At 34.9% G+C, this 13,830-nt stretch overlaps 1 protein-coding gene across 1 annotated transcript in view; it reads left to right on the top strand.

Annotated features, from left to right (window-relative positions):
* Window positions 1-6: 6 nt before the first annotated feature.
* PKN2 (protein kinase N2) overlaps window positions 7-13,830 on the top strand; it is a 191,495-nt gene continuing 177,671 nt past the window's right edge. Inside the window, exon 1 of the mRNA XM_044674359.1 lies at window positions 7-98. Coding sequence (XP_044530294.1) covers window positions 51-98 — 48 coding nt within the window. The 5' untranslated portion in view covers window positions 7-50. The remainder of the gene's footprint in view (window positions 99-13,830) is intronic.

Here is a 13,830-nt window from a genome sequence, read left to right as displayed (position 1 = left end):
CCACCCTCCGCGAGCGGCGGCGGCGCCGTCTGGGCCCCGAGTCGAGCGCCATGGCGTCCAACACGGAGCGGGGGGAGATCCTGCTCACCGAGCTGCAGGTAAGCGAGGCCGCACCCGCCCGCCCGGCAGTCCCGGCCTCGGGCGGCCTCCGCTCCGCCCGCCGCCGGGCACAAAGGGCGCCCCCGCCCGCGCAGTACCGCGGGGGGTCCGGGTCCGTTTGTTTCTGGCGCCGACCTCAGGCCCCCAGGGCTCGGGCGATCCCTGTTCCCCGCCCGCTCGGACGGATGAGCGGGAGACGTCCCCGACTAGCAGCAGCAGGGGCAAGAGAAAGATTGTTTTCCCGGAGCAGTCCTTTCCCCACCCTCTTTTTCCTTTTCCCCCCCAGGTCCGATCCGGAAGCTCCGATGCTGAGGCCGCTCGGACTTTCATTTTCCTCCCGTTTGTCCGCGCCCCAGGGAGACAGGGGGCCTCGCAGGACTTGTTTTCTGACCGGGAATGATAACCCAGGTCACTGCAAAGGGGGCGAGTCAAAACAGGGGCTCGGCTCGGGAAACCTTTCCCAGGTCCCCCAACTCTTCGTCCGCATCTCTTGTTTGTCGGTGGCCTTCCCCTGGAAACTGGGAGCTCCTCGCGGGCAGGGACTGGCTTCAGCCTCTCTTTTCTTTGTATGCACCTGGGAGACGCTGGGTAAATGCTTATTGATTGAAAAAAGAAGTCAACTGGCATTTGCCCAGACCTTACCCAGGCGATCTGTCTGCCCAGCCTGGATTAAGCACCTACCGCGTCAATCAGCTGGCATTTGCGCCCCGGCAACTGTACTGCTAGAGCTTACTTAAGCCCAGTGTTGTGTTCTTCCTCATTCCCAACTAACTAATTGACGAAAGTGTGACTTTTGTCTTTCAAACTTCATCCACAGGATTTCTAAGTTTTTTTGGTGTCCTGGATCCCTTTGGCTGTCTGGTGAGGCCTGTGGGGACCCCTTCTTAGGATAATGCTTTTTAAAAATTCATTCATTTGTTATAATTCATATCTTATTTTGAATTACAGATTCTCTCTCCCTGAAGCTTTTCTCTCACCCATTGAGAAGATGAGCAGTATGAAAGAACATTTTTAAATGCATAAAATAAAACCTAAAGGATTATAAAAAAGAAAGGAAACCCTTTGGTACTCAGGTGAAACCATTGGGACCCCTTCTCAGGATATTTTAAATTTTAAAAAATTAATTTTATATGATAATAATTTTTTATATTAATTTTTTAAGTTGAGTTCCAAATTCCCCCCTTCCGTGAAAACACAAGCAATATGATAGGATAATACTTTTAAATGCATTCAACAAAATATAGAGGATTCAGTAGAATTTTCTCAGGATGATTTCTTTAAAATTTCTTTATATATTTATTTTTAATTGAATTCAACATTCTCTTCCTTCAGCCTTTCCTCCCCCAAACATTGAGAAAGCATGCAGTATGATTGGATATTTTTAAATATCTGAAATAATTAAAGAGAATTATAAAGGAATGTAGACTTTTTGGCAGTTGGTGACACCAATAGGACTCCTTCTTAGGATAACTTCTTTTAAAATTACTTATTTTTAATATTAATTTAAAAATTTTTTGAATTCCAAATTCTCTTCTTCCATCCTCTTCCCCTTCCTATTGTGAAGATGAGCAATGTGATAGGATGCATAAAATAAGATACAGATTATTGTAAAAGGAACAAAGGTTAGTAAAAATAAAGTTGCAATTTTTTTCCCCATCCAAGCTTATGACCCACTGATATCTCTCTTCAATGGTATACAAACCAAACTGCTAGATTCACTTCTACATCTTTCCATTGCCTTTTACTTATTTGCATTTAGATTGAAAGTATGTTGCACTTCTGTTATAAGGTGACTATATTCATTCCAGCCTCTTAGGGTTATTCAGAGGATAGAGGACAGGAAGGTAAAGGGGAGAAATTATGTATCACCAGTGCACAGTTAAATTTTTTTTTTATGTAGATTCAAAAACTGACTTAGGAAGAAAATATAAAATACTATTTTGGAGGTGTTAGGAATTCCATGTTTTTTAAATCAAGAACTACAAAAGTGGAGATAAATTCTTATTAAGCTTAAACAAATGTGTTCTTTGTCTCATTGACTTACTATCTGGATTTTCTTATTTTTTCTCTAATGTTTTTACATGGCAAATATCTTGTCTTTAAAAGCTCTATCTAGAGGCCAGATGGATGGTTGAGTGGATTTAAAGACAGGAGGTCCTGGGTTCAAATTTGGCCTCAAACACTTCATAGCTGTGACCCACTTAACTCCCATTGCCAACTTCTTACCATTCTCTGCTTTAGAACCAATACATAGTATTCATTCTAAGACAGAAAGGTAAGAGTTTTTTTAAAAAGCAGTATATCTAATATACTTTGAGTATATTTTGCTACACTAACAGACATTCTTCCATATAAAATACTCAAGAAATGGCAATATGCAATGACATTTTGAAGGTAGAAGTGTAATGAAGAAAAATCAATGAGGAAGATAGGGAAGAAATGAGCTAATTTAGGCATGGAGGATTAAAATTTTGAAACTTTAAAAAACTTATACTATTCAGTCCTGAAGGAAAAAAGGAATGAAAATATAACAGGACTATCTTTTGCAAATAAGAAAACTGTAAAGTGTTCTTATTTTATAATTAGGAAATGTCATGAATTTACATTCAGACAATACCACTAATTAGAAAGGTTGTTTTTTTTTAATATACATGTACAAAAATAACAATTTGACATACTTTACTAAGATCAACTTTGGCCAGTAAGAAGAAAATAAAATTATAAATAAAAAACTGGAAAAATTAAATCAGTGAGAAAATCAGTACTTTGTTTTGAAGTAAGTTATGAGGTTTTTTTTGTTTTTTAGTTAGCATTGCATTTAATGTAATGCTTTTCTTTCAAATTAAATGATATCTCCAAAAGACACAGGATTGATGAGTATTATTGTTATTTTCTTGGTTGTGTCAATGTGTATCTTGAATATTTGCTTTAATATTGAATTATACTGGGGCAGCTAGGAGGCTCAGTGGATGGAGTCAGACCTGGAGTTGAGAAGACCTGGGTTCAAATTTGACCCCCCACACTTCCTATCTGTGCAACCCTGGGCAAGTCACTTAACTCCAACTATCTAGCCTTTACCTCTCTTGTGCCTTGGAACTGATACCTAATATTGATTGTAAGTCAGAAGTTAAGGGTTATTTTATATATAAATATAATTTCATTTTGCTAATCTTTATTAACATGTGGGAACCCTGATTCAGTGATCTGTCTAAATTTAATAATTTAGTATGTGAAGAAGTAATAAGGTGTCTTAATTATTACTGTGTTCCTTTGTTCACTTATATCTTTATATCAATTGCTCACAAATTATATTATGACCAGAAATTTGCTAAATTTTGTTCTGTCAAGTTATTTTAATTCATTGGATTTAAATTTTGGTTTCTGAGGACTCCAGATATAAAATACTAAAGGAGAGCTATGTGTTAGGTACCAGTGTGATAATGTGAAATTATACTAAAAAAGGAGATGGGACTGATCCTGTGGTTTCATTGGTATAATATAGGGAGCTCCCAAATGAAGAAATTCACTCTACCAAGGCAGGTTAGCATCTTTTCTATATCTTAGAGAGCTGCCTTAGAGAGGTTCACTGACTTGTCCAGGGTCACACAGCCAGTAGAGATCAAAGACAGGAATTAAAGCCAGTATTTCCTGGCTCTTAAGGTCAACCCCACGGTCCATTGTGCCAAGATGCTTCTCATCATAATAGTAGGTAATGTTTATAATCACATTTTAAAGTTTTAATAAATGCTTTGTGTGCATGATTGGATTTCAGAGCAACCTTGATTTAGAATACGAGGGATGATATTAGTCCCATTTAACTGATATGGAAATCGAGGCACATAGAAGTTGCAGCTTTTCCATAGTCAGCTAGTAAATGTTGAAGACAGGATTGAATTCAGGTCCATCATTACAAGATCATATTGTTATTATTTTGTTTCCATTTGGGATGTAGGTGGCAAGGTAAAAAAATTCTTTTTAAAAGACATGTTTTTTGTTATATAAGGAAGCGTGATGTACTCTTTGACATCTCAAGCATACTTAGGTTCATTTGTATGAAATATGAGATAGCAAATATTGCAAAGTGTTACTTCATTTCAAAGTTGACATATTTTGTATTTAGAAACATTGCAAGTTTTATGTGGTTAATTCCCATCAAAGTAAAAAGTTTTAAATTTTAATTTAACTATAGGCAGCCTGAGCATGAATTGATTTTGTTAGAAAACATAAGAACATCTTGGCATTGGCTATTGAAAAACTTTAGAGAATTTGTGAAGGTAGTATTTCTTGAATTACTAGTTGCATTTAATATAGGAAATCTACTCAACTGACCAGAAGCAGGAATAAAGAAACAAATCCATTGGTTAATGGTTCAGACTTTTAGTCAGAACCTTCACTTTCTTAAAAAAGGTCATAATTAACCATGTTACTCTGTAAGATTAATTTGTAATTAATTTTGCTACATTGCTTTTGTTTCTTTAAAGTATAGTCGTGACACCTGTTTGTGAGATCAATGACATTGAGTCATTTCTAGGAATACTGGATTAGTAAAAGTGAATGAATCATTAAATGAAAGTGTGTGCTGGTTTCAGTTTTGTAGGTAAGATAATAAAATATTGAGCAGCATGCTAACAAAGTTACCAGTTTTAGTCATTGTAACTTTGTTTTTCATCCATGTGCCTAATAAAATTTTTGCCTTATTGTTCAGTCATTCAGTCGTTTCTGACCCCATGGACTTTGTTCATCGAATTTTCTTGGCAAACATACAGCATGTCCCCATTTAATAGACGATGAACTGAGGCAAATAAGGGTTAGGCGATTTATCTGATGTCACACACCAGAATTAGTTGAAGCTGGATTTGAACTCATCTTCCAGACTTCAGGCCAGGTACTCTAGCCACTGCACCACTTAGTTTCCAAAACCTTTTTGCCTGTCCTTCATTCAATTTCCAGTCCAATTTACCTTGGTCAAGGCTTCCTGCAAAATTAAAGACTGAGGCTGAGGGAATTGCCTTGACAATTCAGTAATTTGCTTTTTTCCTGAACAGAGATGATTCTTTAAGCTTCCCAAAATTTGTGGACTGATAAATGATTTTTCAATTTAGTGTCTGTGTTTTACAGAATTTGTAAATATCTGTGTAAATAGCCTCAAATCAAATATTAATGCATATTAAAATATATGTGATTCCTTTACAGAAAAGTTTACAACACAGTATTTTCATGAGAAATGTTTGTAATTCTAGATTGGTATCTATATTGCTCTTTTTAGTGAACTTTTCTCAAGAGACTAATCTAATGCATCTGATACAATCTAATTTTTCTTTAGACTCTGTCTATATTGGAGTTGTTCACCCAAAGTGAAAAATGAAGAGCCATAATTCAGAAAGCACTCTTTGCCAGCATATTCATTTAAAACTCCCATGTTTCTTTAAAAGTAGTTTTGTAGACTAGTCTTCATGCAAAATAGAAAAACCCTTGTTAACACTATTAGAAATATCTTGGGTTTACTTAGTTTTGAAGAGCTGCAGTATTCTGTATTTCCTTTTCAGGAAATAGGCTTCTTGTATCCTTTTTTATTGCAAATTAGGTTGATTTCTGGGATATAATGATCATTTTACTTTATTTTAAAATTATAAAGTATTAAAAAAAAATCTCATATATTTTTCTTGTTCAACACTATCCTTAGTAACTTACTTGCTTATGTTTCCAAATCTCCAAAGTGTCCCCTTTTTTCATATGTTTCTAGAATTTGCAGTTGCTACAAAATAATCACTTTATTGTTTTGATCATTTGATTGGAAGTTGTTGGTGTGGCAAATAGAATGTAATGGCAAGAAAGGAGTTTTGGCAGTTTAGAATTATGTGAAGCCTAGTCTCCCTCTTTTTTTCTCTCTTTTTTTATCCTTCCAAAACAGGACTAGTCATCAGTGAAACTCGTGGATCTGCAGGTAGTATTTGATATAGGGTCTACTTTAGAACAGTGGTCCCTAACTTAGAAAGGTGTCCTTCTATCCAATGCATATTTATAATGACTTGGAAAACCTTACCTTATCAATGTTGTTTTGCATTTTTATTTATTTTGTTAAACTTTTCCCCAATTACAGTTTTTTTGTTTTGTTTTGTGTTTTTTTTGTTGCACTTGGGAATTTGGCTGTGAGCTTGCTTAGCTGTATGGGTAGGTAGTTTGATATTGCTTTTCTAGAATATTTGATGATTCTATATAGGTTTTGGATTGTTTTCTTATTTTTCTGGTTTGGGGATGGTAGTTTAAGGTCAAAAAACAAATGAGACTATAATACCTACAATTTTTAGTTAAGCAAACTATTGCTAGTAGTCAAGGCTTTCCACAGCCTCGCTTCCTTCTCTATCCATTCTATCTCATTTTACTCCTCTCTGTTATTTTATACCACAGCCAAACTGAACAACTTCTGTGCCCTCACATCTCCATGCCCGTGGTTGGCCTGTTCTTTATTTATATCTTAAACATCTTCCTTCCCCATCTATCTTTCATTAAATTTAATTCAAGCTTAAAATGTCTCTTTAAGGACAAGGTGCACTGTCTTAGGCATTGTGCATGCAGTGATTAAAACAAAGCTTTCTGCTCTTTAGGAGCTTAAAACTCAATACCTGTTGCTCCAGGAGTCTTTCCCTGATGTTCCTATTTAGGAAGATTTCTTTTTCCCCCCAACTTTGTCTTATGTTTGTGTTCCTTCTCATAATGTAAATGCTTTTAATGTCAGAAGATCATGCCTTTATACCCTTTCCAGTACTTAACAGTCTTCTGTATGCAGTAGGGATTTACTATATGTTTGTAGATTGATTAACAGTAATGCTTGCCAGCAGTGAGTCTTTGGTATTTCTTCATAGTAATGTTATTTAAGTTCATTATTAAGATGGTTTATAAAATATGTTTTAGAAAAAAAAAGTATATCAATATTTGAGTGGCCATGAATTTTTTTTTTAAGACTCTTACCTTCAGTCTTGGAATCAACATTGAATAGCAATTCCAAGGCAGAAGAATGGTAGAGTTAGACAGTGGGAATTAAGTGACTTGCCCAGGGTCACCCAGCTAGGAAGTATTTGAGGTCATGTTTGAATCCAGATCCTCTGGTTTCTAGGTGTGGCTCTTTTATCAAATGAACCATCTAGCTGCCCCTAATATTAATTATTTACCATCCATCTTAGAATCAATAACTATGTATTGGTTCCAAGGCAGAAGAGCAGTAAGGACTAGGCAATGGGGTTTAAGTGATTTGACAGCTAGGAAGTGCCTGAATACAAATTTGAACCTAGGACCTCTTGTCTCTAGGCCTGGCTCTCAGAGCTACCCAACTGCTCCCCTTAATATATGTTATAACCTTTTTTCTACATTGTACTCCTATGGTAGTTTTGTTCTTTATTTATGAAGTCTACAGACCTGTTCTGAGAGTAATGTCTTTGAATGAAAAACAAAACAAAACAAAACATAAGATTACAAAAAGAAAGCTTCACAAAAATGTAATTTCCTACTCATTCAAACCCATTAACCCCCCTGAAATCTATGGCCCAAGAGTCTGTAACCCAACTTTCCAAAAAGTTAAATAGAAAAGAAATGATATTTTTTTTTCCTGTAACATTTTAGATGTTTCAGTTCCACTCTAGCTCTTTCTCCCTTTTATGTTATGTAAGTTATAAGTCCAGGGAGTAGGGCAAGTAGGAGCTCCTGAGCATTGGCTGCCTGCTTCAGCAAGCCTTGGCCTATGATTCCCTGAAAACTTGCCTTCCCTGCTTTTCTAATTTTGTTATGGTGATTTTTATTCAATGAATTTATAAATTATATAAGCTAGGCTCATTCTAAAGGTTAGTGGTATGTACATTACATTATTGCTGTAAGATTAAATGGCACTTGTTTGTAGGAGAATAATGTGAGTCGTTTAGGTGGCTCAGTGGATTAAAAGCCAGGCCTAGAAACTGGGAGGCACTGGGTTCAAATGTGGTCTCAGATACTTCCTAATTTTATGACCCTAGGCAAATTACTAAACTCCCATTCAGAGAGAGAGAGAGAGAGAGAGAGAGTGAGAATTCATGTTGCTTCACTTCCCAGTAAAATGTGTTGTCTCAAACATTTGCCAAAAATTCTTTAATTCATCTACTGTGTAAAAGAACCATATGACACTTAACATAATTAATTTTCATTGCACAACAGAATCCAAACCTGGTGGCAAAATTAGAAAGCAGTAAATACTAGTCAGGTCCATTCTTTTAAAAAATAGCAAAACTTTTTCAAATAATAAAAGGTTATGCTATTAAGAAAACCATGCAAATGCTATGAAATTATAAGCATACAATGCTATTTTTGCATTTAAAAAGGTCTAATTTATCTTCGCCTCACTAAAGTTGGAAGCTAATGAAACATTATTTGAAGTTACTTCAATTATCATGTCTTTATAGTTCTCATAAAATAAATGTGCATAAGATTACATATTAAACCCTTCATAGTTTAACATCTTTAAAGAGAATAATAAACAAGGACTTCCCGAGAATGTATTTGTTGAATACACCTTTGAATTAAATGTTTCCTTTTTTTCTGTTATAATAGTTGAGCTCCTGTATAGGACTCTGATGGCAAACCTATGACCGACCCGTGTCAGTACTGACATGCATAGCCATTTTCAATGACATGTGGCCACATACAGAGAAGTATGGGGCTGCATGCCAAAGATGAAACATTCACTGTAGTGTAGTGTAGACACTCTGAGCTGGATGTCTGTAGGCCAAAACATCTGTCACTAAGTAGGTAAGTTAAATAATTAGTTTTTGGTTTATTGAATACAATTATATGTTACAATTATACATTTTTGTTATTTAAACTATAAATATTGTGAAATTATGGTTTTCTTCTCAAAGTGACACACCACCCAAGTTATGCTTGTTTTTTTTGGCGAATTTTGACACACCAAGCTCAAAAGGTTGCCCATCACTGGTATAGGAAGTACGTAGTAGACTCCGGTTTTTGTATATTTTAAGAAAATGACTTTAAAAGTGTCTTTAAAAGCTCAGAATTTGGCATCTTCAAAGTCATTTCTCTCTAAAACAACTTAATGGGATGAAAAGTATTATTTTCAAATTTTGACATTCTTTTGAGAGAACATAGCTCAAATAGCATTTTCCTCAAAAAGCTTTTCTCGATTCCTCCATCGACTACCTTTTTAGCACCTTATATATTTGAAAAAAATATTGCATTCTTGAAATGTTACCTATTGGCCCAGTTACCTGTGGAAAGAAAACTTTATTCAAAGGTCATTTCTGCAATGATCTAATTATTGGTGATTAGATTACTCCTATTACTTTTTTTCTGGACCTAATTTGACACCTCTGACATACTCTTTAATTAGGATCATGAATTCAGAGCTGGAAAGCACTTAACAGCCATCTAGCTACAAATAAGAAGACCTGGGGAGATTTAAGATTTACTTAAGATCACAATATGTGACAAATGGAAAGGCAGAGATTTGGACACAGGTCCTTTAAGTAAGCCCTTGTCTTCTGTGGCATTGTACTATGGTAAATCTCCTTAGTCTCCATTTTTTTTTCCAGTTTATAGCTTAAGAATAGACATTACTCAGATTTTGTCCCCCTAAACCCCACCTCCAAACACAAATACAGTCATTTGCAAGATCTTGTTGCTTCTACTCTCTCCTCTCCTTCCCCTTCCTTTATATTTAATACTACCATAATTTAGGTCCTCATTACCTCTTGATTCTTTTAAATTAGTTATTTTGTTTTATTCAGATGTTTTTTGATGTCTTCAATATTAGATTTTGTATGCACACATACCAGTCTAAATCCTCTCATGATGAAAAAGAATTAACCAAAAACATCCAATATAAAAACTTGTCCTGTGTATATATTATTATATTTATCATATTATATAGTCTATCCTGGTAACCCTCTACCTCTCTATCATGAAAGAGTCATGTTTCATTATCTTTTCTCCAGAATGTTCATTCATTGATAATTCCATTAAGAGTTCAACTTCCTTAGTTGTCTTTTAAATTACAGTGTTTTAAGAATTGCTTATGCTCTCCTGGCTTCTTGTTTTACTCAGCATACAATTCCTATAGATCTTCCTTTTTTTGGTATTCCTCATATTTTTATTAATTGTTCAATATTTTATTTCCTTTTCCAACTCAACAGCAATATTCTGTTGCATTTATATATCACAACTTTTTCAGCCATTCTTCATCAATGAATATGTTCTTTAATCCACAAAGCATCATGCTATGAATATACTGGTATATTGAACCTTTGTTTCTATAAGTTAATTCCATGAAGTATATATCTAGTAGCAGGATTGTAAGGTCAGTGGGTAGTTTTTTTCCCCATAATTCCAAATTGAAACCCAGCAGTTGGACTGCTTTGCATATTCAGCAACAGTACATCACTGTACCTGTCTTCCCACAGTCCTTCTCATACTGACTATTCTTACTTATTTTTTAACTTTTCCACTTTGCATGGAATGGGGTGAAAGCTGACTGAGGTTTGAGATGTTTAATTTGCATTTCTTAAATATTTTTTTGATTCATAGTTAACAGTTTATTTTAAGTCATTCATATGCTTTGACCATTTAAGCGCCAGAATGGCTTGTTACTGCATACTTGTGTTAACTCCTAGTATATTTTTTGTGAAGTTATACTGCAAATATTTTTCTCCATTCTACCATTTCTTCTCTAATTCCATCTTTGTTGATTTTATTTCTACAAAAGCTTTAAAATTTTTGTTTAAAAATTCCCATTTTAGCTTTTATAATCTTTCTTTCCCTTTTAAGAATTTCCCCCATACCTATGTTGTAAAAGATCCCTGATCTTATTGTATTTTCATTTTTTAAATGATGTTATTTGGCTTATCCAATTTGAACCTGTTGTTTATTGGGATAAGATGTTGGTTTAACTCTTAATTTCTGCCAGAATTCTCAACATTTTTTCTAGCAGATTTTGTCAGACAAGGGAGTCTTTCCTCACTAATTTATGTTCTTGAGTTTATCAAGCACTGGACTATTGCGTCTTGTTTTTCCTAATTTGTTCCATTAGTTTGCTTTTTTTTTTTTTTTAACTCACTACCAAATAGTTTTCATGCCTACTGCTTTATACTCTAGTTTGAGGTCTGGTAATACTTTCCAACCTTAATTCATACCATATCTCATTATTTCTTTTGATATTCTAGATATTTTTTTCTTGCAGACTGATTTGATCTTGTCATTCTTTTTAAAATATTCCTTGGTTAAGTAATTTGATGTAGTCCCTAATTTCATAGATTAATTTAGGTAGTATTGTCATTTATCATAATAATGTAGCAGATGAATAGTGGGTTTACATATATAAGATGTGTGTATATTGTTAAGTATTACTTAAGTATCTTTCTATTGGGAGTATTTCATAATTGGATTTATATTTATCTTGTCTGTGTCTTGCTTAACACATAGATCTTGTAATATTTTGAATAGATTGTTATGGTTTTTTCCTCATTTTTTTGCACCGTTATGGAAATACCAATTTTTTTGTGTGTGTATGTAGATTCGTCTTTTTTTTTTTTTTTAAACCCTTACCTTCCGTCTTGGAGTCAATATTGAGTATTGGCTCTAAGGTAGAAGAGTGGTAAGGGTAGGCAATGGGGGTCAAGTGACTTGCCCAGGGTCACACAGCTGGGAAGTGTCTGAGGCCAGATTTGAACCTAGGACCTCCCGTTTCCAGGCCTGGCTCTCAATCCACTGAGCTACCCAGCTGCTCCCTGTAGATTCATTTTCAATCTTGCAACCTTGCTATTATCTTAGTTAGCTTTTCACCAATTATCTGGGATTTTTTTGTTCAGCATTATATTATTCTAAGTCTACTTCTCATGGAATTAGGAATTTTTTTTTTCTCTACTAATGTTTATACCTTTGATTTTATTCTTATCTTAGGGCTACAGCTAACATTTTTAGAACTATGCTAAATAATAGAGAAGTGGGGCATTCTTGACTTTTTTTTTTTTTTTAAGATTTTTTTTAAACCCTAATATCTTTTTTTATATATATCCTTCTATATTAATTTTATTTGTTATAGGGCTAGGCAATGGGGGTTAAGTGACTTCCCCAGGGTCACACAGCTAGGAAGTGTCTGAGGCCAGATTTGAACCTAGGACTTCCCATCTCTAGGCCTGGCTCTCAATCCACTGAGCCATCTAGCTGCCCCCTCTTGACTTATTTTTTGTTTTAAATAGAACACACAGCTTCTGATCTTTCTATATTGCAAGCAATGCTACCTTTTTTTTCAATGCTTTTGAATATATTTTAAAAGGACCTTTCATTGTTTATGATATCTTAAAATCTTTCTTTGATTCTTACAATAGATTCCTAACTGGTATTTCTATTTCATTCTCTTAGATGGCCACTAGTTAAATCATTCCATTGTATAATCTAGAACAGTGATGTGAAACTCAACTAGAAGGGACAACTAAACTATACATTAGTATCCCCGTGGGACTACATATATTAAATTAGCATTATCTCTGTCACATTGTTGAATTTTTTTTTTTGTTAAATATTTACTAATTACATTTAATTTATTTGGGCCTCAACTGGCTATTTGTCAACTCCAATCTGGAATATGTCATTCCTGTTAAAATTTTTTTTTTAATTGTTCAGGTTCACATTCTGGCATTCTGGGCCCTTCATTTTAACTAAGATTAAGAATTAGGACTCATGAATTAACCTACAAAACATTTAAATATGGCAGAATGTTGTTGGGACTGTGGCCATCTAGTCTGGGTTTATTGAAGAATTAGCTAAAACATCAGTTTCAAACAGTTCTGCACTGGAAAAGTCTAGAAAAAAAAATAATTTTTTGTTAGTAGGCTTTGCATATTTTCTTTCTGTCCCTTTCTCCCTTCCTTCCTTCCTTCCTTCCTTCCTTCCTTCCTTCCTTCCTTCCTTCCTTCCTTCTTTCCTTCCTGTTCCAAAGCAGAAGAGTGATAAGTGCTAAGCATTGGGGATTAATTGACTTGCCCAAAGTCACACAGGCATGTTTGCAGTATGTCATGTATTAATAACCTGTTTTACCCTTGTTTTTTTCCCCCTAGTAACTTGTAAATTCCTTGGGAACAGAAATCATGTGATTTAAAAATTTTAAATTATAGCCTTGGTGAGTGGCACATAGTGGGTATTTAATAACTGTTTGCTTTGGATCACATGACCCTTGAAGTATCGAAGATACAACTTTAATATTTGGAATGAGTTACATTTTTCTTTTGTATGGCAAAGCATAATTTCCTGATTTATCAACTCCTAAGTTACTGGAGTCACACTATCCTAGTGAAAAAGTATTGTGTAGTGTTTAACATGGAATCAGTAGTTAGAAAATTAAATTCTCACCAGTGTAATATGAAATAAGTTATAAATAATATACCTCTGAAAGTACCTAACTTTATAGTTAGGGTAGGAGTTGACCTTCATAAATTGCTATGTGAATTTATGGAGAGTGTTTATTAATGAAAAGGAAAGATCCTTAAAATACTGAAATTCTTTTCCTACTCAGTAAACTTCAGTTGTTCTTGATCACCTCCAAGATCCAGTATGAAATCAGTGCCCTTCATGACCTGACCCTTCCCCCCATACAGACCTTTCTAACTACCTTCCCACCCTCACCAACGTACTCTGATACTGGTCTCCTTGAGTACCAACTAAAATCCTATTTTGTATAGGAAGCCTTTGATGATCCCT

The sequence above is a fragment of the Gracilinanus agilis genome, chromosome 4 (genome assembly GCF_016433145.1).
Source record: "Gracilinanus agilis isolate LMUSP501 chromosome 4, AgileGrace, whole genome shotgun sequence".
In the NCBI taxonomy this organism is placed as follows: domain Eukaryota; kingdom Metazoa; phylum Chordata; class Mammalia; order Didelphimorphia; family Didelphidae; genus Gracilinanus; species Gracilinanus agilis.
The sequence above is the reverse complement of the archived record's forward strand: the minus strand, read 5'-3'. Positions and strand labels throughout refer to the sequence as shown.